This window comes from Micrasema longulum, unplaced genomic scaffold, assembly GCF_059751315.1.
Source record: "Micrasema longulum isolate JH-2025_06_02 unplaced genomic scaffold, ASM5975131v1 h1tg001720l, whole genome shotgun sequence".
NCBI lineage: Eukaryota > Metazoa > Arthropoda > Insecta > Trichoptera > Brachycentridae > Micrasema > Micrasema longulum.
The window spans coordinates 214,114-239,009 of record NW_028278898.1 but is presented as its reverse complement, the minus strand read 5'-3'; the positions used below and the strand labels follow the sequence as shown (position 1 = coordinate 239,009).

Genomic DNA, 24,896 nt, shown 5'->3' with positions numbered 1-24,896 from the left:
TATTTTTACTTCTTACTCGTATGCGTACATAAACATAATAAATGACACTTTTTTATTTACAAACCGTATTTTCGTCAAAATAATTTATTTTGTATTTTCAAAGTCGGCCTCGTGGTGTAATGGTCAGTGCATTTGCCTACCATGCAATAGGCCTCGGGTTTGATTCTCGACATGGTTGATATGAAATATTTATTTAAAAGTGTGTTTTTACACTAGAATGTTTCATAGTCCCTGGATTAGTACCTGAGCCGTTAGACTGATTATCATCTTACCTTCATGTAACAAAATTGATCAAGGTACGCTGCAATTGGTGTACCGATGCAGTGCCCTATGCACCATTATGTGTGGGAAGGAAATGATGATTCCAGTAAATTTCTGACAATTGCGCAATAAAGCATGTAGAGGGATTTGAGATTTTCTAAAATTTTTCCGATTCTATAAATAAAACCGAGAATTTAATATGATTTTAAAATAATGGAGTCAATACTTAAGTTAAAAATAGTTTTTGGTCAAGAATTATGCCGAAATAATGTAATTCAGTTTAATATGCAATTTTTTAGTTGTGCATTGAGTAAGTATAGGACAGTGTTTTCTTTTTCTTAATTACTGAAGTACCATGGCATTTAGTGATATCGAGGTTAAGACAATTATTTGTAATTAGTATTTTACCAGACAGTTTTTTTTCCTATGGTAGAGAAGTGTTTATTCAATGCATTTGCAATATTTTGTTTATTTGTGAATGTCCTATTACTTTTAACTATGCTCGGTATTAGTTTTTGGTTTTTGTTTGATGTATTTTTTATTTCTTCAATGACCTTCCATATGGTTTTGGTATCATTACTGCTTTCTTCCAGTTTGTTGGCGAAATATTTTTCTTTTACTTTTTTATAGTTCTAGTACATGTATTTCTATATATTTTATAATACTGAAGTTGAAAATCATTGTTTGGGTATTTTCTAGTTAAACTATGCAGGTGATCAGGTTTTTTTTTTCATTTTACTAAATTGTTTGAGATCCAAAGGGTAATCTTTTTTGGTTTGTGAGTAATTTTGAATGTTTCAGAATTTTCATTTATCTGTGTTGTGTTTTTCCTTTTTTGAAACTCATACTGTTAACAATTTATTCTTGAATTCTTATCAAGATACTTTGTTATGTTCTGAACCAAGAATGTTTCAAATATTTTATTTATACAAGTTAATATGGAAATACGTCTATAGTTACAGATTTTCAAGTGGGAGTTTCCTGTTGAAAGTGCTTATCTCAGCCTTCATAATGTACGGACCTCGACATTTGCTCACCTATTGTTCCTACAAGTTTTCTCACAAATTGATTAATTTTATTTATTTAATCAGGCAAAACACGTATGTGTTACAAAAAACAAACACGTTTCCATAACTCTATGAGGCCAAGAGCCATGGGTTGAGTGAGGATACAACATAATGGAAAGTGAAAGCATGTTTTTTTTATATATATTTATTCTGCTTGTATAGGAAAAGGTTTTAGGCGTATATATTGTTGTTATATATTTAGTTATAAAGGTGCTAAACTTGCTATGTTTCTTTGTTGTTCTCAATATGTGTTATTTTCAAAGTTTTAATATTATTTATGTCCCAAATTGAGTTATTGTAACTCCTGGGAATGTAATTCAATGTATTATACTTTGTGTTATATGATTTATAAATAATAAAAAAATAAAAAAAACATCATTAATTAGTATCAAACACTAAAATTAAATATTATTACACGAGCAAATATTTCAATAAATATCTGGACAGCACGCTTAATATATTATAAATCTATGCAATATCTCGCAGCAGTCTCTTACAATGGTAGCTTCTTAAGACAAAATCCAAACTTGTATACTTCTGAAAATTACTTTTGTTTTGGAGAACTAAATATGTTTATCCAAGACATTGAACACTCTTGGGGCCACAAAATAAAAATTTATCTGAGCAAAAGCCATACGTGTTTTTGGTGTTAAATAATTCGAAATACAAGACGAGGTGTATGAGCATTCTGCTGGGATCCGTTCTTGTAACCGCATGACCAGAAATTCCCATTCCCCTGAGAGATCGCATTTCAAAAGCACTGGCCTACTTTCATCCATATATAAGGGACAGCACCCATTATGGATGGCTAATTTTGCATCCTGTGACTTTTGTTTGTTTTGCTATGGTTGATCTAAGCTCACCACTTACCCTGTTCCTGGCACTTTCTTACTGCTGTAAAAATGGTCAATCGAGCCCATGACTTGAAAGAGGCGATCATTCAAACAAAATCTTATCAAGTTCTTCTTAAAAAATTGCAGGTCAAAACCACTTATTTAAATTAATACTTCATGTTCATCTTACCGGAAATTTGACACAAATCTTATGCGTTGTAGCTAAGTGCATTTATCACTAAATAACTAGGCGAAAAAAATTGGTAGAGGATTTCAAAATAAAATGTACACTTAATTTTTAATATGATTTATTTAAAATAATATTCACACTCGTTTCCAAACCATTATAATTATAATTTGCAATCAAATTTAACTATTCAATAACGATAATGAAAAAAATCACACAATGATATAAACGCTATATTATAATTGATGATAAATATGTAATATTTAGCACCCAAAACAGCCAAATAAGTTTCCTGAAATATTTCAAATGTTTAACAATTTTTTTACGCGTTACAAATATTTAAAAACTCAAGTTGATCGGTTACAATAATTCTCACTGAAAATTCATCGTTGAAATAAATAAAAAAAATATGGATCTCAGAGTCTAATTATTTTTAAAAATATGGCATTCTTTATTTTATTGAATCTTAATAAATATTTTATTTTAATTACATACTTCACTTAAAGATATTTTTTATAAACAATGGGTATCAAACTAATAATGAATCGATAGTTCATGAAACAAAGGAGGAAGTTCAGTGCTACGGGGAATTGGACATGAAAAATGTTTTCTTATGCGCGGTAAAAATTGAAGCATTAAAATATTTGGCGATGTTTATTAAAAACGCATTAAAAGATAATAAAAATATTTTTGATAAAAACTAGCGACTTTGAAAGACGTCACTTGTTCTTTCGAACTAACCGATGAAAGAGTTTTGTGATAGATTTCCGGTTTACGGAAGGCCAATCTACCAATTAACAGAATTTATTGAAGAGAACTTGTGACGTCACACACGGAGTAATTTCAAAATGACAAAACTTCAAAGCATAAAAAAATCATAGCGCTGATATTACGATAGGTACATATTTTTTAGGTCTACCTGTTTTATTATACTTAGTTTAATAGCATATAAACAAATAAATTTTAAAAAAACACTGAACTTTCTTATTGTCTTACAATTTAATATTATGTTCCTTTAGTGATTAAATTTAGTAAACCATTTTTTTACTTGGCTTAAATATTAACTTATAAAGATGACATAAATTCGTTGCAAACTAAAAAAACCAACCAAAAACCAGCTGTCAAACTTATACACGAACTTGACGTTTTTAAGAATATCTTTTTTCTTTGAACTCGTTTGTTAATATTATTTGTATAACAAAACATTTTTTTAAACTATACCTTCCAATTCACTTAAGTACTGTAATGAAGCAGAAAATTGGTTTGGCTGAATTACATGGTCAATTTTACTTTTATCTACCTCGTCTATTTATTTTTTCATAGCAAACATTTTGAAATATTTTTTCTTTGCTTAATGTTTTGATTAACAGTTGAAGTAGGTTTGAAATTTTTATTTCATAATACTCAAATTACTTTTGACTGAAAGAAGTGTGAGTTTGTATATTTTTTTTATTGATTAATCAAAAGAAAACAACAGCCATTATAAAAAAAAGACAATATTTACAAATTAATCAAAATTATAGGGCATGAATTTTAGTTTTCTAAATATAACTAAATGAATACAATGCCAATTTTTTTTTTTTTAAATACCCGTGAAAAGCCACTCCGTATCATTTTGCTTGTAAAGAAATAAATTATAACAACAATAATGAAATAAAATAGGTATATGATAATATTTTTTTTGTTTACTCGGTCTTAAATGATCTCTTCGCCAGTGGAGCCATGAACCATACGGATTAACCCCAGATCAGCCTTTCCTCCTTTCTTCTTTCAAACGAGAGAAAAAAATATAATATGTAAAACCTTTAGGTACGGTGAGATTAAATTATAATTTGCAATTAAGGTTTTGGCATTTTCTTTACAAAGAGGAAATATATTTACTAAAGATTTTTTTTTATTTATTTATCTTTTTTACATATTGCTAATTGTACATTGGCGGGCTTATTGCAAAATGGCAATTTCCTCCAACCAACCAATAAAATAAAAGTTTTATTTTTATAATTCAAGTTAAAAAACATTTTCCATAGATTATATTAAGAAAAAGCTTTAGAAATGCAAAAATAGAAGTAACTGTATTTGTATATAAATGAATACTATTACTCAATGAGAAAAAGGAAGAAAGAAGGTAAAAAAAGGAGGAGAGATTTAGGAGGAGAGAGGAAATGTTTTTTCAGACGTGATTTAAACATTAGATATACTTATCGATTTCAGGAAAACAAATGTTGTGATTATTTTGGATTTTGCAAATAGATTTAATTTAATTCATATTTGTGCTCGAAATACCATTATAAAACAATTTTTGAAGGCAAGTTGTACGTTGAGGGATACAAATGTTAATTTCTTTTATTTTTATTTTGATGTATATGTTTTTGATGCTTTTGTATCAAGAATTTTATGATTATATTATTGGTATTCTAGGAATTAAATTTGCGGAAAAAAAAAAAAATATTTTTTTAAACTATTATATTAATTCCTTTATTTTGCATTTGCCCTTTTGCGTCTCACCGTTATGTCAGTCAACCTCCTTTAGGTGATTATACAAAAATGGCACCGTAAATATCATTCCAACTAATTATAACAAAACTTACTTTGCTGTTTTTGATACTAAATATATAATTAAATGATTAAAGTTGGTTCTATAATATTTGACAAATCGCCAATACGTGCTGCTGAACTTCATTCAAACCTTTTAGGTATTTTTATTAGTATAATATAATATTTACATTATTTATAAATTACTATACATAATATTCACAGTTTTACTAATAAGTAAATGGACTTGGATTTAATATAATATTAGGTGTTTACGTAATTATATAATATTTTAAATAAATAAAAGAAATTATGAAAAATACATATTTTTGGTAAATATTATAAAAATGAAATGCTTCAAATAATCATCTTTTTTTTCAAAATTTATTTAGTGAAAAACGTTAATAATATTTAATTAATTGACTATTGCAACAATTATTAAAATGCAAACATTTTGTGATGCAATTAGCCCCAGTGAAACACAACGAATAATTTGAAAGCTTCAGATGGTTAAAAAAAATAATTATTTTAAATTTGAATTCATGGTGTTAAATAAAACAAACTTTTATCCAGCCATACGATCAAAATACGGAAATTTTTTAATGAAGTATCCTAGTAACCTAAAAACAGTACGATAATTAATTTGATAACAACAGACGTATAATGATTATATTATTTGCATATTATTTACAAATTCAAAAATTATCCATAGTCAACATAATGTGTATTTCTGAACTTTTGAAAAAGTAATAAACATTGCCTAACACACAGTTTAAATAATTACCTCAAATTTGAAGGGTTATTAATAGGTCAGACAAAACTATTTTATTTTAATTAGTGGCGTTATAATAGATTTATCGACAAATATTTATAAGTTTTGTTGATAAAGTAAAACGAAGTGATTATTTTTTTGATTATGATTTGATTAAATAATTTGCTTCTTCAAAACAGTCGTTTTTCGTTAAATTTGTATTGTATTTATGTAAAATATGTACTTAAACATCACCAATATTTATAGTATTGTTAATAAACTAAATAGCGCCTGTAAAATTCACATTGTAGTAAGACATGTTTTTTCCTTTAATATCATTCATTTTAAATAATTTTGTAGGTATCTGTAAACGAACAAATAATATTTTTAAATCATCAAACATTTTATAATTTACTGAATAAACGTGTTCCACTCCAAAAATTACAAAAAAAACGGAATATTTCAACCATTTTTAAAACTTGACGTCTTTAAAAACCACACATAATCTAATTATCACATTGATAATATTTTTTTTATCAGCAGGCTGTAAAAAAATATTAAGTTATATCATGAGCAAAGCTTCTAAAATTTTTAACAAAAAATCAATATTTACTTTATTTTTTAATTTCCTTGAATTGCAGGAAATATAACAAAAAACAAACGTACATAATATATGTAGTTATTTACAAAATAATATTACTAATTTTATATATACGTTAGTTTTTAACGATAAATTATTAACGATAAATCGGTTAATTGTGGTAATATTCTACAAATAACAAATGTTCATATGTTTTTTTTAATCTGAAATCAGTCCGAAATATTTATTTATCAATATTATAACACTATAAACAATTGATGACGAAGATTTAAATGCTGACGGAGAACTACTTAATGTGTCGTGGTGTACAGCAGCTTGTGTTTCACCTGTAAAAAAAGTAAAAAATATAAAATAGTATTTTTAATTATACGAAAAAATGCACAAAAATGGGGGACATTTTTACAAATCAAATTAATTAATATATGAAAATTGTTCATAATATGGAAATCTAGGCGTTTACAGAGCTTATGATAGGCTGGGTGAAGTAACCACTTTCCAAACTATTTAATAACATTTACCATTCTGTCTAAAGGTTATTGACTTCCATGTTTACATATGGCATTTTTATATTTATATATGTCTGGTTTGAATGTTACTTTGCTACGATTGTGGTTGAAAAATAAAGTTATAAAAAAATCTAGCCACGTTTTTTGTTAGAAAAAGGTCCGTTTTCATAAATTTAAAATGTATGTATTGAATTATTGTGGCGAAAAATTTAAGAAATTTCATTTTTATTAACAAACTTTTACCAGATGATTAAATATTTATCTGAATGCTTCGTAGGTTTCGGAAAAATAGGGAAAATTTACGATAAAATATTTGAAAGTTTCGTTACTAAAATGTCAGCGAGGGTTGATCGATGATAATTGTATAAACGTACATCGAAATATTTATTTTACATTACTCGGGGGAAGTTCAACATAATGTATTTTTTATTCGGCATTAACAATACAAGTATCTTTTTTTCTCAATCTCAAGGGAAACAATGTTCATTTCAAATAATAAAAGGTATTTATTGACCTCATACATTATCGGTCTGACATGTGCCTTAATCAATCATCGATATCAACGGTAAATAACACAATTCCAATCAAGTTGTCAAATAAAATAATGTCATATATACTTATGTTACAAAGATTGTCAGCCTGGTGGTGTAATGGTCAGCGCGTTTGCCTACCACGTTAGAGGTCGCGGGTTCAATTTCTGACATATTTGATATAAAATATTTATTGAAAAAGGTATTTTCGCATCAAGTAAGACTGATATAACAAAATCACCTTACCTTCATGCAACAAAAATGATCAAGATACGGTGCGATTGGTGAACCAATACAGTGCCTCATGCACCATCAGGTGCGAAAAGGGAATGATGATGGTGATGAAAAAATATTTTTATTTATAAAAATGAAACTCCTTATTTCATGAAAACATCAATTTAATTAAGTTAAACATATTACAACAGATATGACAAACATTTTAGAAAACTTGATATAGAAGTTTATGCATCTACAGGGCATCTTTCTTTTAATGTGTTAATATTAACAGCTCCTTGGAGAGTTGAATCCAGACAAACTCAAAATGTTGTTAATTAAGTTGTGTATTTTATTTTACTAATCACACTGTACTTGGCCTTTTACATGATTTTATACAGTTAAATAATTTTGTACGCAAATCAAAATGCATTAAATTAAAATTTAAAAACGATATTTCTGAAGTAAAAAAGTACCTATAAAGGGATGAAAAATTATTGTACAAAACGCGTTGCCTCCTCGTACAAAGAATTATGAGACTGTACAATCTCAGCAAGGTGCTATTCTACTGCGAGCTGCGATAGGTATCAGTAGCCCCGTAGGTATGAATATTTATTCAAAATACTGTCGGCTGACAATGGTGACCAGCGGGTTGTAAATCAGTGGTTGAGTAAAGATCTGAAGACAAGTAATCGGGCAGAATGGAGTTATACGAGAGTATTTACTGTTTTCAATCACTGTTTTATTTACATTTATTTATTTTTCTTTATTTATTTCACGTAAAATATAATTTTTTTGTTTCACTGAGCATAACCCGTGTCGGGGCATTCATTTACATTATTTTAATTTTATGTTCTAGTACATAATAAATAAATTAAATATAATAAATAACACTGTATGGATATAAACACAAAATGTAAATAGCAAACATGCAACAATTATTCGGAGTTCAAATGAACGTAGTTATGCAAAAAACAGCCAGCCATAAAAAAAAAAACTGAGATAATAACATATTTGTGAAAAGAGTCAATAACCAAATTTACACAGCAGTTTGAATATTTTTGACCTAAACAAATGATAAACAATGAATATATTCGTAAAGACAAGAATCTTTTTATGTGCTTGACCCGTTTAAACGATTGTACCGTAAGATTTTTCTGGTGCGGTGGGTGTTTTCTGCAAATTGAGGAATGCCGTTTTTGTGATCGATACTATTTTCAAAAAGTGATTATTTATTAAAGTTTTTTGTATCAAAGCAGCCTGGCTTTTTTTAACAGAACATAGAATTGACTTTACTGCACCCGACAACACAAATATTGCATTTTTTCAAAATTGTGGACTGACTGCTTTCAGCATAACTACATTAAAATATACTACGGTTTTGGTGGGGTGACCATCTCAAGTTAGTTCTTGGGACCCAAATCCAGAAGCCATTTTTAACAAATAATTTAAATTTCTGTTTCTTTGTATTCAATTTTAAGTCATAGTCATAGTGTATTGTAAATTTTGGGAGCAAGGTACATGTAACTCTTTTAATCAAACGATGTTATTATTTTAGGTGGCACGAATAGTTGTCTCTTTTTTTATCTTGTTTCATAGATCGTATTATGTTTACTCCCACCATTTTCATGTGTGTGAACAAGAAATGCTCTAGCGTACAGTTGCCTGACGTTCAGAACACCTACTCGTTTAAACACATCCGTAGTGGTTGTTCTGATAGGGACCCCAAGCAGAGCCTTGAGAACATACTTTTGTGAGATTTCTATGGTATGCTTAGAACTTTTGCTGGCTCCACCCCAAGCAATTATTCCATAATCCATAAAAGTTCAACACATTGAGTAGTAAACTTGATTTAAAGTTAGTCAAGAATGTTTCTTACCTTATTAAATACACACACAAGTTTTTAAACTTTTGCTCAAACATTATCTATGTGAATTGTCCAGTCCAAGGTACAATCGATTTCGATTCTTAGATATCTTCTATTTTTTTACATTTTTTATAAAGTTGCATGTGCATTTGTTACTATTCAGGTCAATTGTATTGCATTTTTGTATCATTAATTTATCACTCTTAAGTTTTTCTTTTTATGTCTTAAAGTGGCGTAATAGAGTACCCTCTCAGTAGGGTTGCCCTCTCACTTCCATGGTCTGTAGTAAATAGTGACTTTGTGATGGGCTGTATTGTCCCTGATATACGGGATGACAAATACGTATTTTTATCGTGGGCTGGTAGATATGTTTATTTATATACTGTTTGGTTATTGTATTTTTTTTGGATATGTATTTTTTTAGTACTACTTTTTTCTTTTTTTTCTTTGTCCCTTTTCTCCCGTCCATCAAGTAAGGGAGGAACAGGGTAGGTGATGGATACAGGTTGGAAATTAAGGGGGTCAGTTATAGAATCTAGCAGGCTGAGGCCTGTGATTTTTATTATTTTTTTTTAAATAGATATTTGCGTTCTGATGATTTACACAAATATTTAATTTAGAGGGCCATTTTCAACGAGTTGTAAATAACTCACTATTAGAAAATGGGACTCAAGTTGGGGTAGGGTGGGATTCGAACCACAGACCTTTGGTTCGTGAGTCCGAGACTCTAGCCACAAGACCACAACCCGTTCATTGAAGGGTTGAAATTTCGGTGTATAGATTGGAAGAACTTAGTGGCTAATTTTTTTATGTAAGTGTCGAGTATTTGGGTGTTCGTGTCCCGGTGTGTGATTGTGTTTCTGACAAACCATGGGGCTTGTAGAATGATGCGTAGAGTTTTGTTTTGGAAACACTGTAGTTTTTGGATGTGATTGGCGGTACCCTAGATCGCAGTAGCGAACGGTGATTTTATTTACAGGTAAGCCATAAAAAATATAATTTATTCGTACCTACACAGTAGATAAATTATATAATGTAAGTTTTAGATTCTATATATTGCTATTTTTTCTGTGGTTCTGTGTGATACAAAACTCTCATCTATGAAATCAACTCAAACTACGTAACTTCCTGATTTGTTATATTGTAAAGATATGATATCCATTAATTTAACACATTCAGTCAGTATTAAGTATTTTCATAACGATTGAAATGTCAACTCGCCGATTTGTTCTAGAAATTAATAATGCCAAAAATGGCCGCATCGAGCGCCACGTGTGTTGCGAGTCATATGTCAAAAGTATCATCTCAAAGAAAAATAGTCCTTAAGAAATAATTTTCCAAAAAATCGAGAATCTTCAAAGAATTTGTGTAATCTGCAAGAAAAAATCCCGCTACTGGATTTAACATGTTCAAAATACAGTAAACTCATTTGTGTGAAGAGATAAGCTCGAGTAATTGGTTAGTTCCTTAGCTCATTGCTGGCGCTGGACATGCTTTATTTATATTTTTTTAAGAAAACATACGAATTGTGGCAACGAACTTGTAATTATTTGTTTGTTTTTCTGTAAATAAAGTCACCGTCAAACATTATTATGGATAATCAAATATAATGGTGAGCTGCGCATAATCGCTTCACACAATTCACCCTTGCTAGATCGGGCAAGCGTAGGTAATGGTGGGACAAAGAAGTGCTGTGTATAAGAGTAGTTTTGTCTTAATGTTTAGTGTGCTGTTATTATCTATGGTCTGGCATAGGTGGCTGCTTTGCAAATGTTAAGTTTGATGTTTTCGGGCCAGGTGAGTTTTTGGTCGAGTGTAACTCCAAGATATTTTACTGTTGGGTGCCAAGCTATCCTCTCTCCAAACATGATGATGATATTGCCTTGTGGTCTTTTGAGCAGGAGTCTTCCGGAGAATAGGATAGAGATGCTTTTCGTGGGATTTGTGGCGATCCTCCAACGGTCGAACCACTTTCGGTGTTAGTCGATGTGGGTCTGTAGTATATGAGTGATTGTTTTATTTTAAACATGTGCACATATTTATACAGCGTTACGAAATGTTACCCTAAAGCTTATCTGGTATGAAACTTGTGCTGGCCCTCCATTCTTGCCAAGTATTCTTCCTAACGATCAACGTTAAAACCACGACCCCTCCACCGTTCCCTAATATCACAGCCAAGCGCCGACTTTAGTGAACGTGAGAAAGCAGCTTGACAAGCTTCGCTCAGTTCGTTATATGTATGGCGTTGGCCGCTATGACTCGAAATTAGCGGCGAAATTAGAGGGTTCACACATATTTATCGACCGTAGATAAGTAATGGATTTTAACATTTGCATTAAACATACAATAATGAGCTAAAAGATTTTTGTTTAAACAATATAATGTTAATAGGGTCCTAAAAAAACACTCAATATAAAATAATTGTAGCTGACGTCAGTTACAATTATTTTATACTCAATATAAAATAATTGTAGCTGACGTCAGTTACAATTATTTTATATTGAGTGTTTTTTTAGGACCCTATTTACATCATAATGTTTCAACAAAAATGACCTAAACAATAACGTTTTGTAAACGCGTAAGAGATAAAAGTATTGTTAACTCTTTTCTTGGTACGAATTTGTCCAAACCTCATATTACGAACTAAATACACGATGTATCGGGCTATACAAATTTAGAATCGCTGCCCACGTGTAAAATAACTCATACATCTCTTAAATGAAAATTTTTTGAAGCAACAAATCACTGTCAGTACGTATTTGATCATTTTTGAGCAGCTTCGGCCATTGAAGTAATTAGTTCTAAAAAATGATTCGCAAAAATGAGGGGATCAGTTTTGCGTAAAGCTGTCACCCGTTTGGTTGTGTAAAATTGCCACTGCCTTATAAAGCTCAATATTTAAATTATATCAAGTGAGTTTATATTTTTTACAACATTTTTGAAGATTTCTCATTTGTTTCTGTAAATATATCGTATTTAAAAAAAAACTTATTGTGGCCATTTTCAACGAGTTGTAAATAACTCACTAGTTAAAAATTGAAATCAAGTTGGGGCAAAGTGGGTCTTACACCTCAGTCCCCCGATCTGTGAGTCCGCAACACTAGCCACAAGACCACAACCCACTCTCAAATTTTTGAATTCGATGAAGTTATTTCATGTTAATCAAATACATATTGTTATTTCTACAAATAATTTTATTTTGAATGATCTTTGATTGTTTCGGTACTCTATCTGTCTCAAATCAACACAAGACTTAATTAAGTTATAGAGTGACTTGTGTCTTTATTGTAATTTTTTTAAAAGGTTGATTTCAATTATCAACATAAAAAAATATGTTTGCAAAATTCATTATTTATTTTAATTTTAAATAATGATTTTTTTTGTGGATGTGGTCACTCCAATAGCCTTAGGCTTATTCCGGAGAGCCGAAATGTTTTTTTTTTACATATGCGTACTCTTATATAAACTGCAATGTTATTTATGTTTGATTGCAAAAAAAACGTTTTTTTTTTTTGTCTGTGAAAAAAAAAACTCAAGACTTTAAAAGTAAATTCAAATGAAATGAAATTTATTAAAAAGGTGCGTAGATTTCCACAGTAACTTTAATCAGGGCACACTCGCCAATAAGGGGAATTTATGAGTTTGCAAATGAATACGTAAATGATATATTTAATAAAATACTTGTGAACTGAAAAATGCAGTGGAACAATTTACCACCGATAAATTGAAAAACCTAAATAATAATATGTTGATTTTAATTGTGTACCGTTTACTGACTTTTATCTGTATTCTAAATTATTATTTTTCTAACTTCTTCTAATTTAAAGCTTTTTGTAATACTACTTATACGAAAAAATACGTTTTGGTTATCTCTACTGCAATATATGTAGGTATTTATACGTATATCCATTTATTTTTTACTAATATCTAAAGGTGATTAAAAAAAAAAAAAAAAAAAGTTTTAACTCTTAATTCATTTTTATTTTTTCCTACTTCACACGTTTGTCTTTTTAATGTAAATCAAATTATTTGATATAAAATGCACTTTGGTTCCCTCCACTGCAATACATTTATATGTATGTTCTATATGTATCGTATACCCATCTATTTTATCCTAATATGTAAAGATGATTTTTCTTTGCATTTCTTTTTTTATTATTCTTCTTAAAATCTTTTTTTTCTTCTTTTGTTTAAAATACATGTCTGCCTTTATATGTTTTTTATGTCAAACACGTAAAAGCCTACAAGGCGTTTAAATAAATAAATAAATATGCATCGCATTTTAAGGTGATTTTGTTTAGCTTGGATTCGTCCAAACGTTTCAGCTTCCATAGCAGAAATCATTTTCGGAGTAAACTATGTGCTGTGTCGGAAAAATAAGGTGTTTTTGTTCTTGTAATTTGTACCATGCGTGGGTCGGCTTTTTTTACAACATATAGTTTACCCTGAAGATGACTCCTGGAATGGTATCCAAAACGTCGAATAGGAATGAATCCAACGAACACGGGTTCACCCGAAAAAGACAAAACATACCAAAATGTAGTATTCCCTTATTTTCCAAAATAAATTTTAAGATTGAATAAATAAGCGTGAGAACAAAATTGAACTTATAAATCTTATTTAAACCTTGAAACTGTCACATTTCAGATTGGCTGAGGCTGTAGCCCTTCATAACAAATGTGCCTTGTTTTCATAAAAAATCACCCATATCACGTGTTCAATATGAAAATATTTTTTATTCATACGAAATCAATCACACTGAAGGTATAATGGAATACCTGAAATCGCTTTGCAACAGTGTTGTAAATATAAAACGTAAATAAACTTTTGAACGAGAATTTTTGAAGTAGAATTTTTTCTTACTCGTATTTATATTTGTTGACCTAATTGTTCAATACATAATTAATATATTATCTTTATTTGCACTATAAATTTTGGCAGATTGGGGTTCAAGTAATGATTTTAGTTGAAAAGAGACATGAAGAGGATCCGGAAAAAATGGGAATAAAGAAATGAAGGAAGGTTGGGGGAAACATTAAAATGCTTCAGGTATTCTATAAAGGTGGCAAAAAAAGGATGTTGTTTTTTGTTGTTATCTAAGATAACAAATGAGATTATCATTCTTTTTCTAATAACATGCGATATGTTAATAAATTCGAAATATTTTTTAAGACGTTTATTTGAAAATGTTTGAAAGTTAGAGATTTGTAACAATATTTTTTTTTTGCATCTTACTTATATCAATTACATTTAGGTAGCATTAAAAAAATCACCAGTTTGTCATCTTACGAGTAAACCTATGTCCTTTTATTATGATCAAAAAGCAATTCATTAAATGAAACTGTTTTTTTTTTTAAAGCTTTTCTTCCCTATCTTTATTTCCTAGTTACGTGTTTTTTTGTGTTAATGATTAAATATCGTATTGTCTGTTATTTTGTTACATAATTATTTACACAATGAAAAGGAATAAAAAAATGGAATAAAATTGTGAATAATACAATTATGTCAAATTTAATTAAATTCTAAGCATACATCATATTAGACAGTGCCTATCCTCACTAGGTTTAGTAAATACCTGTTCTAGGGTAGGCAGCATTTATTTATTTATTTATATATATATATATTTGTTTTTATCCACAGCATATTAATTTAGTCTTAATAATGTCAAGAGATAATTTTTACGTAGAGTTCTTTTAAAGTTGAAATTATATTTTAAATCATGAAAATCTTACAAAATATATTTTTTTTAATGAAAACTGTCAAAGTGGATGAAACTGATTTTTTTTAAAGAAGTCCAAGAAGGTAAAAACTAATTTAAAAATAGTAAAATCTAGTGATATACATTAAGGTATGAAATTTGTCAAAAAAACATTTTTTAGAAATACGACACCATGACATAAAAAAGTTGAATCACAGACAAACTTTTAGTTGCTGCTCCAACTGGCTTTTTACCGTGTTTAAAAACATCTTTTTTTTGGGAATTTTTAAATATGGTTTTTGCTAAACATCTAGTTTATCTTGTTGGAGAATATTGTTAACACGAAGACCTTAAGAAATTAAATGCCTTTGGGAAAATAAGTTTTTATGTGTTAAATGTTACTTCTACCTTCTGCTTTAGATCTAGTGTTTTTGAAATAGGTTATGATATGTGAAATTTAGTTTTTATATATCTATACTAAAAGTGTCTTTAGAAACAATTTTTCAACATTTAAAATTTTGGCTTTACAAAATAATGGTTTCGATTCATAACGGAAAATCTTTTTGAATATAACTTTAATCATTGTCAAGTCAAGTATTGTGATTGCAGCTCCACCCTAGCCCATTATACTACATCCAATTGAACTCTGACCTAGTGCAAAATATGCATTTCTTAATTTTTTTATGTTCTCAGAAAAGCAAAGCAGAAGAAACATTTTTTGAGTTTGCTAGTTGCGCTTCAGTATGAGCCTCCCATCCATGATGACACCTAGGTTCCGAATAATTGTTGCATGTCCAACAACTAGTAAATATTCACTGATTAACACTAGTGAACACATTTGAATATATAAATAAAAAATTTTATACGGTACATAAGAGTTAACAACGCGTAATCTACTTACCACTTAACACCTGTACTTGTACGGTGACAGTCGAGGCGTTCAGAATAGAGCACGCGTAGGCACCGCTGTCTTTTTGGTCGGCATGAGAAAGTTTGAAGGTCGAACTGAAAATCAATTTCACAATCTGAATTTCGTAAATCATTATCCAATTTACGGTGCGTTGTAAATTTCATACCTGATTTACCCTCATAAATCTAAATATTCAGCTTGTGTTATTCTTATTGGGGACAAATCAGAATACCTCGAGACGGTCGATAGAAAATAGTGATGGGAAGAAAACTATTTAATAATTACATAGCAAACGAATCTGCAAACTTGATAAATAATCTTTATAGATTCTTATGAACAACAAAATAAAAAATATTTAAATTAAATAAATACAGTTTTTCTGAATGTAATAATGTATGTAAGTAGTAATAGAAATCAGAATTGATAAAAGATATGGTAATTACCTAAGAAAAATAATTTAGTCCTGCTTTACCTCTACAGTAGGAAGTAAGATATTACTGATATTTTAAAATGACTGTAACTCAGTCGGTAATATAAATATTTTAAAAACAATTAATTTTTCTTTGTCGAATCGTCCATAGATGTCAAAAGTAATCAAATTTTGAACAGTATAATCAGTTCTATAAATAAATAAGTACTTGGTCCCAACCGTAGGGCTTTACGCTTTTTGAGCTGGATTTTTTCCGCTCCACACGCGGGGTGGTTTGTGCCAAGAAGTAAAAGAATATACGAAGGCGATTTAGATACTTTTAAGTATCAAGTACTTGGTCATCGGCCATCCAGGTGAGAGTACTGAACGGGACCACAAAATTAACATTTAGGTGAAGATGTCAATCTGCACTCATCCCTACATGTCCTGTACCTGCCCCTAATGTCCCCAGCTAGCTCAGTGTTACAAGTAAGAGCCTTTTAGTTCCAGTTGGGTGGGTTCCTAACGACAATAACTCCACCAAGATATCAAGTTGATTTTTAAAACTTATAATATATTTCCAGACTCCTTCCCTCAGCGAATGAAAATGCCGAATACAAGAAAGTCTAATTATTCATGGTAAACATATACAATATTTGAGTTTGTCCAAATGTTCGTATAAAAAAGACTGGATTTCACCCCCTCGGGAGTCATTAAAAAATTACAACACTTATGGAGAATACCTTAAATAAAGGAAATATGGAAGTCTACGCGTATTTAAGTGGCCACTTTACACTCTGTGTAACATTCACCATTTTGCCGATGTTTGAACATTCATATTTTTTCAATTCTTCCATTTGTTGATTTTTGTGAAGTTAAAGAGCTGAGGTTTCAGCAGACTTATCACTTAAGAAAAATATTCGATTATTTTTACGTCCATAACTATAAAAACCTTTGAAGTTGAATCATTATAATATTAAAAAAATACAGAAAGTAGCCTGCGTTTTAAATGAATTTATTTAATTGAAACGGAAACCTATTAATCATTTTATCATAATAATGAAATTAAAAAAGAATTGATGTAATAACTTTTATTTACATAAAAGTTATTACATCATTTCAATGGAATTCCACCAAGAATTGTCAATTATAAATTTAAATAAAATAAAAAGGAATTGTTTGTCTGTCGATAAAAATAAACTGATTTGAAATTCGGTGGGCAAATCTAAAATTAAAATTTGTTTCAAAAAATGGGTGCTAAAAATAAAAAAAGTGACTTATATTTTATAAATATAAACAAACTTTAAAAAAATTGAATTCGTTTTTTATAATGAATTTAAAGAAATATGTATTTTTTCTGTTTGTTAACTAAAATATTTAAATTTTCAGCGAGATTTTTTTAAGCCAATCAACAGGCTCATAAAAGCCTTAATAATAATGAAATTTCCAATATATAATTCATTGAATTAACTTTACCTTTTGTCTTAGAATTGATTTAAATAAAAATAGGTATAGTCATGGCAAATTCTAGGCAGTCTTGATTCGTGGATATTTGCCTTAGCTGTGGGAACACATCGACTATAATAGATTTTGCTAACTGTTAAAAGAATCCTTGGCAGAGATGTAAATAGCACGCTATTAGAAAATTGGTATTTAATTATGGTAGAAAGGGGGTCAAACCTCAGACCTCTGATTTGCGAGTTTGAGACACTTGCCACAAGACCACAACTCGGCAAGAATTTTTTTTTTCCGGTTAGTTTTTCCCAAAAAGCCAATAAACACTAATTTGCATCTTTTTAAAATTTATATTTGACAATGTTTTTTACATTTTTTTTGGTGACCGATACAAACAATATAATTTACTCAAATTATTAAAATAATTTTGCATTTGAATACAAATTTCCGCTTATATTAACACACCACTATTTGTGCGATTAAACTTTAAAGTTTACGATTTAATAGCTTACACATTAATAAATTAAAGAAATTGATCACTTCGTTTCAAACAAAAGCAAAACTAAACCCATTGGCAATATCTTTCTTATTTTTTAAAAATGCAATGAAATAAAAGAAAAAAGACCCGAGATCTTGAATGAATGAACGTGAATTTTTAGTTTTTTTTCCGCCCTCTTTTTTTATTTTTTTCGGGATTTTTACCTGAAAGCAGCCACACACAGAACTATATTTCTTTTCGAGAAATATAGTTCTGTGTGTGGCTGATGAAAAAAAAGATGTATTTTTTATATTTACATTTTATGCGTTTTTGGAAAAAAGTTCAATAAATATATATATATATAAATTTATGTCCTAACTAAGAGTTTTAAGTCACATTCTCGATACAATATTTTTTACAAGTTCTTGAATATGCGATACAAGATCGGATACTGAAAAATCGGCCAGGTAGTTCTTTATACGTCTATTTAGGTTGAACATGCAGGTGCAACTAGACAGAAATTATCGAAAGAATGTCTTACACATTCATGATTATTATTTATGTAGGTAGGTTGATTAAAATTATTGAAAATAAAATATAAGAACCTGCTGACAAATTGAATGACTAAAATGCAACAGGAATTTTAATATTTTTTTGTTATTAAAATAAAAAGATTTCCAACTTTGTTATAATGTAAGTCTTCGTTTTATTGTGCTTCTAAATTTACTTTGGGTATTTTTTACCCATCGCCAGTAGTAGTAGGTTAAATATTTTCGAAGATAATATCAAATCAAGCCTACCTTTGGGAATGCGAAAACTAATTCAAGCTCAAGTTGAATCTAACTTACCTCATATTACTTGACGCAACTTTCTCAGTGAGAAGTTTGCCATCTTTGTACCAGGTAATTCCATAAATATTATTATTCTCGGTGGTTCTATCTACTTTGCCTCCATCCGAGCTATTGTTTTTCGTCAATGGCTTCGTCACATTCTCCGGCAGGCTCGGCTCCGAGGAGTTGTATGTTAAGGTTTGGTTGTCGACACTCGGGGGGATAGTTGTCGTTGTTGTGGGTAGGGTGAATATAGGCTTGTTGAATATAGGTGAGTGAGTTGAAGTTGTCACAGAACTGAGCGTCCCTGTGTAGGCCCTTGATACTCTGCAAGAAAGCTCGATAGAGCTTCCAGCTTTATAATACCGGTCACGAACTTCGTGGCCTTGCTCGTCCACTATCTTCAAAATTGGAGCTGAAAAAAAAATGAAAAAACAAACATGTTATTTATATCACCAATACTTTGAGAAATTACTTACGAATTGGTATTGAGCTTTGTCCCTTTAGAAGTTTATCCCTAAATTGTTTATTTCGCAGCAATGATAGGGAATAACATTGATTTATTCATTAACGGGCATTGTCTATGTATACAATTTATAGGGTCTTAATATTAACAATAAAATAATAACATTGAAACATCACTACTTAAAATATTATCTGACCCACTGAAATGTTGCTCAGTGTACGAAATTATAACATCAACCAATCAATGACCGGTCATAAACCCTGTACATAGTGTAAATCAAGACGGCCATTTTTTTTATTTTCTTATTTAATCTCTATGGATACATTACGTAAATGCTGTTATTTTTGACAAAGAATAATTATGAAAGTTCAAACTTCGCTTTGTTTCAAAAGTGATGATCTTCAAATACTTGCCATTTTTATATTTTATTTCATCCTTTTATGTTACACAGCTAGAACATAATATAAACAAAATGAAAAATAATGCCTTGACACTGGTTATGCCCAGTAAGATTTTCATATACAAAAGAAAAAAGAAAAAAAAATATGTGAAATAAATAAAAATAAATAAGCTTGATTTTTGTCTTGAGCTTGATTTTCATCTTGAGACAAAAATTCTTTTTCTCTTCTGTTAAAAAACTATTTTCAAAATAAAAGATCTTTTTAAATTGTATTTGTAGCTTAAGTAATAATGTGAAAAAACTCTAATTTTTGTTTTTTAAGTCTTCTGGAGTAATAAAAAATGTCCTTATTAAACTCTTTAATAATATTTAAAACAAACTGGCCTTGTTTTAAATGCTACATTAACTTGTTCCCCGCTTTGAATATTCCTGCAGTTAAAAAACTCAATTTAACTAAAGGTAAAACCTTTTAAAACAGCGACCTTTTCGAGTCTATAAGCCCCAAAATCATTGAGGTCCTTTTTCTAGAAACATCTGTGAAATTATATGAACATTGTACATCAGAAACCTTTGGAAACCATCAGTTCTAAATTTCACATTAAATTTGTGATAGAGTAACTATGAGATATTATTATCTATTACTTAAGACTGGGCAAAATACATTTTAATGGAAATGATATTTGGGCAAAGTATTCCCGAAGGAATATTTTTGGACAAAGGTGAAAGCGGACACACTTGTTTTGGATTGAAATTTAATATTTTGCACAATGTTTGTATATCAGCAAAGAAAGTTTGGTTTAAACCCCTTACAAGAGTATTACATCACAAAGTTAGAAATATACATAAGTTTGCTCTATGTTTGATTTGAATATGAATTTCATTACTCATTAAAATTATTTCACTATCCAACTTTCGATCTGTGTTTTTATTCTACAAAATATTTTCATATAAACTAAAATAATATTTGGAACAAGTTTTTTTTGTGATTTTATTTAGTTTTAAATGCCCATTAAGTGTAAAAAATACAGATTAAAAAAAATTACGCTCTCAGGATTCCTTAGATGAGACTGACTGGAACTCAAAACAACTTATTTTGTAAAGCTTCGAAAGTATTCAATGAATTAACTGAAAATCAGAACGAAACGAGTAACGTCTCCAGTTTTAAAGTACTGTGCTTAAAATTTATAAGACCTAAATAAGTTTGATTAAAAATATTTTTATTTATACGGTAGATTAAGTGGTTTTTTGATTAAAACGATTAAGTGTCAACCGATTAGTAAAAATGCATTTTTTACAACCAGGCAACAATTATATTATTTGTGGAGGTTAATGGTAGAAGAGTTTTTTTTAAAAAGACAATTATTCAAAAAAAAAGGGTGGTGAATTTTTTTGTACTAAATAACCTAAATCTATATTTTATTTTTCTATTAAAAAAATATCGTTTTTTTGACAATAACTAATTTTATGTTTTTGATTTTTTTTTCGGCTCTATTATTATCATAGGAGTTGTCTAACATAAAATTTACTGCACTATATTTACATCTATATTTATTCTTTCATTGTTTATCCGTGTTGATCACTTATTTTCCGAACTTATATTTAAACTTTACTACTCTTTTACGTGTTCACTTATATTAGCTTACGTATATTTACTACTTATAATATATCTCACCTCGTATTTTCTGTAAAAATTATATTATAAATACTTTGTACATCTTATTTTTTAATATGTTATTATTTTTCAATGTTTTCTGGCAATTTTTTAAACGAATTTATTCCCTTAATTGAATGCACTTTGTCCATGAATAATCTCCTATATTGCTTTTGTTGACAAAGACACATGATTTTTATCATCAATTTTGACATCACCCGCTATTGCATACCACGATAAAAAACCTAATGCTACTTATTTTGATCATGTTTTACAAAAAAAGTATTTTTTAATAAAAACGTAATTATCTGCCTGACGCTTCAGTTACCAGTCTAGGGACAGTAAAGTATTGCATCGTCAAACATTCTTTTAAGCAAATATTTCACATTGACCCTGCTATGAACAGAACAATTTTTCTCAACTAGATTTTTTTTTTCAGGATTTATACCTGAAAGTAGTCATTGAGACCAAAACACTTAAATATATCAAAGCGACTGACTTGAGCACCTAAAATAATACTTATTTTAAAGTTTCTTCTGATCGATTTATTTTTAAATTTTCAACTTATTTATTCAATACGTTTATAAACATTACAAAATATATTTAAGGCACGAAAAAAAAATGCAATGCAATTTGATTTAAATTAAATAGTAAAATAAAAATATCCAGTAATTAAGCAAAAGGAAGCTATTCTCACTGAACTTTCTTTTAGTAACACAAAAGATGTCGATATCCGAAGCGATACGCTCGAGTTAAAGTATTGCTTTTCCTACTGGCATATTTTATATTTTAATTAGAAGGCTGGTTCTGCAAGCGTGGAGATAAAATAACTTAAGCTGCCTATGTTAAAGGTAAACATTAGGAACATTAAAAAAATACTCCTTATTACACCTAAGTTGATCGTAAAAACCATGAATTACTCGTAAAAAATACGTAAGCAAAAATACATTATTATTATTTTCAAACTACTGTTGCCAAGCATGTTTAGTCTGAAGTCTGACGGGTACAACCACGGATAGTATTCGTACTCCCTTTTTTTCGTAAATTCTTTTCATCTCCAGCATACCAAAGTACTTCAACTCGCGGGGCGCACAGATCAGAGATCCACACTCAAGTCCGCTTTGCACTAATGAGTAATAAAGAAGCCTTAAAACACGAGTATACAAGAACACTTCATCTGCTTGGAAAACAAATCCTAACATTTTGGGCCCATTGTCACAAACAGCGCCAATGGAAGTACAAAATTTCAGTGATGTTTCAAACATAACTCCGAGATCTTTGACAGTGAAAATTCACTTAATTGAACACTCTCCCATACAGTACCGCATGAAAATATTTTTTAATGCACTGATGTATGTTTAAATATAACATTTAAAAATATTTTAATTTGATTGATTCTGAGTTCCCTAATCGAAGATATTATTTATATCGGACCGGAAAAGGTGGCAATCATCCTTTGTGAACATCTTCAGAAACAATTTAAGTTCATCAGCAAACAACAGAACTCGTAAACAGGAAACCACAGTAGTAATGTAATTTATGAAAATGGAGTATAAAAGTGGACCTAAATAAGAGCTTTGTGGGACTCCTCAAAATGCTAGAAATAGTTTAAAAGTAAAAAGTTCATAAGTGACAAATCGACTTCTGTTTTCAAAATAGTTTGTAAAAAATATTTGTTATTTATTTCAAAAACCAAGTTTATTTCATTTCCTTAGCAACACATGATTCACCCTATTATAAGCTTTGACAAAATCATTGTATGAGCAGTCTTCTTAATGACCCTTATCCAAGGGCTTCGACAAGTATTTAAATAAAACCACAATATTAGATTTTATAGATCGATCAAATCTAAACCTATGCTATTCATTCACCAAAATCATTTTCATTTTTGATGAAATTAAATGATGCAGTAGTGACTCAAGCACGTTGGCTGAAGCAGAAATAATAACAACCGGCCAGTAATTCTCAATGGAAGTCTTAGAATCTGGACCAATCAAATTTGTACTTTTAAGTTCTAAAACAATCTACGGATATATTATTGGCGCCACTAGGGGATTGTTAAGAAACATTATCAACATGAAAAGTAGGTAGTTCTACAGAGTAAACTGATTTGAAGTGATTCGCAAATACATTGGCTATGTCTGAATTTCAAATAGTCTTATCACTCATAAAAAAGTTTCAATATGCTAACTATTCTAGTGTTTCAATTTGAAGAAATTTCTCAAATTATTTCAATGGAAAAGAATATCTTTCTCTGAAGTCTTAATTAACACTTCATATTTTAAGCGAATCTGCATATGGATTTCTTAACGATAGCAACTGAACATTTTATACTCACACACTACTTGTGGTCTTCTACTGTTTATGATGAAAAGTTTAAAATTATCAAGTGGACCACTTCGGATATCATCTTTCTCTTAATTACGGAAATTTCCTAGGCAAATATAAATATTAAATGCTGTAAATATAGGAATATAAATAATCAGTTGATATATTTACATTCACATCAATCGACTCATATATCTAACTCCAGTCGACTTCACTCACGAGTCTTTATAGTCTTTAGCGTTTAGATGTTTTTTAGATGTTTTTTTAGATGCATTTAGATGTTTTTTACGAGTCTTTATAGTCTTTTTTACTTTTGAAATCACCATTATGGAAATTCTATCATCTCCGTGTAATTATGTCTTGCTTAGGAACTGAACTAGAGTGATGAAATAAGTTCTGACGCAAGTCAAGACTCAAATAGTTATTATCATCAGAAGTTAAGGGATTAATACTTCTTGTAATAACTTATCCAACAACTTTACCAAAAAATAAATCTTAAATACGATTAGAAAAGTTAGAAATGTCGTTGCATTGAGTGACAGTATCTCGCAAGGCAGCGAGAGTTCAGCTTCTATTAAAGCTTTATGGCGTCTTGAGTGAATATTAAAATTTCCTATATTACATTTAGCATAAACCCTTAAATTTTATCTTCCAAATTATTCAACTTACCCAGAACTGTTACATTGGTGATGAGTACTCGGGGGGGGTGTGTTGATACCTGACACATGTACAGCCCCGCATCATCCCTCTGCACAGGGTTAATACTTAGTCGCCAGTTGTTAGGGTACTGGAACTTTACTGCAACTCGGGAATCCCCGCTATAAGTTGTTCCACCCACTGTAAGTAAGTGGACTTTGTCAGCAGTTTTGCGAAGCCACATCACCTAGAAAAAATCATGGTCAAATGATACTACGCTAAGTCAA

The 24,896-nt window shown here is 29.6% G+C and overlaps 1 protein-coding gene across 1 annotated transcript in view; it reads right to left on the bottom strand.

Moving 5' to 3' along the window:
• Window positions 1-6,387: 6,387 nt before the first annotated feature.
• dpr18 (defective proboscis extension response 18) overlaps window positions 6,388-24,896 on the bottom strand; it is a 115,653-nt gene continuing 97,144 nt past the window's right edge. The window contains exons 4-7 of the mRNA XM_088237423.1: window positions 24,643-24,856; window positions 19,147-19,543; window positions 15,948-16,051; window positions 6,388-6,558 (exon numbers count right to left, since the gene is read on the bottom strand). Of these exons, the coding sequence (XP_088093549.1) occupies window positions 6,431-6,558; window positions 15,948-16,051; window positions 19,147-19,543; window positions 24,643-24,856 (843 nt within the window). The 3' untranslated portion in view covers window positions 6,388-6,430. The remainder of the gene's footprint in view (window positions 6,559-15,947; window positions 16,052-19,146; window positions 19,544-24,642; window positions 24,857-24,896) is intronic.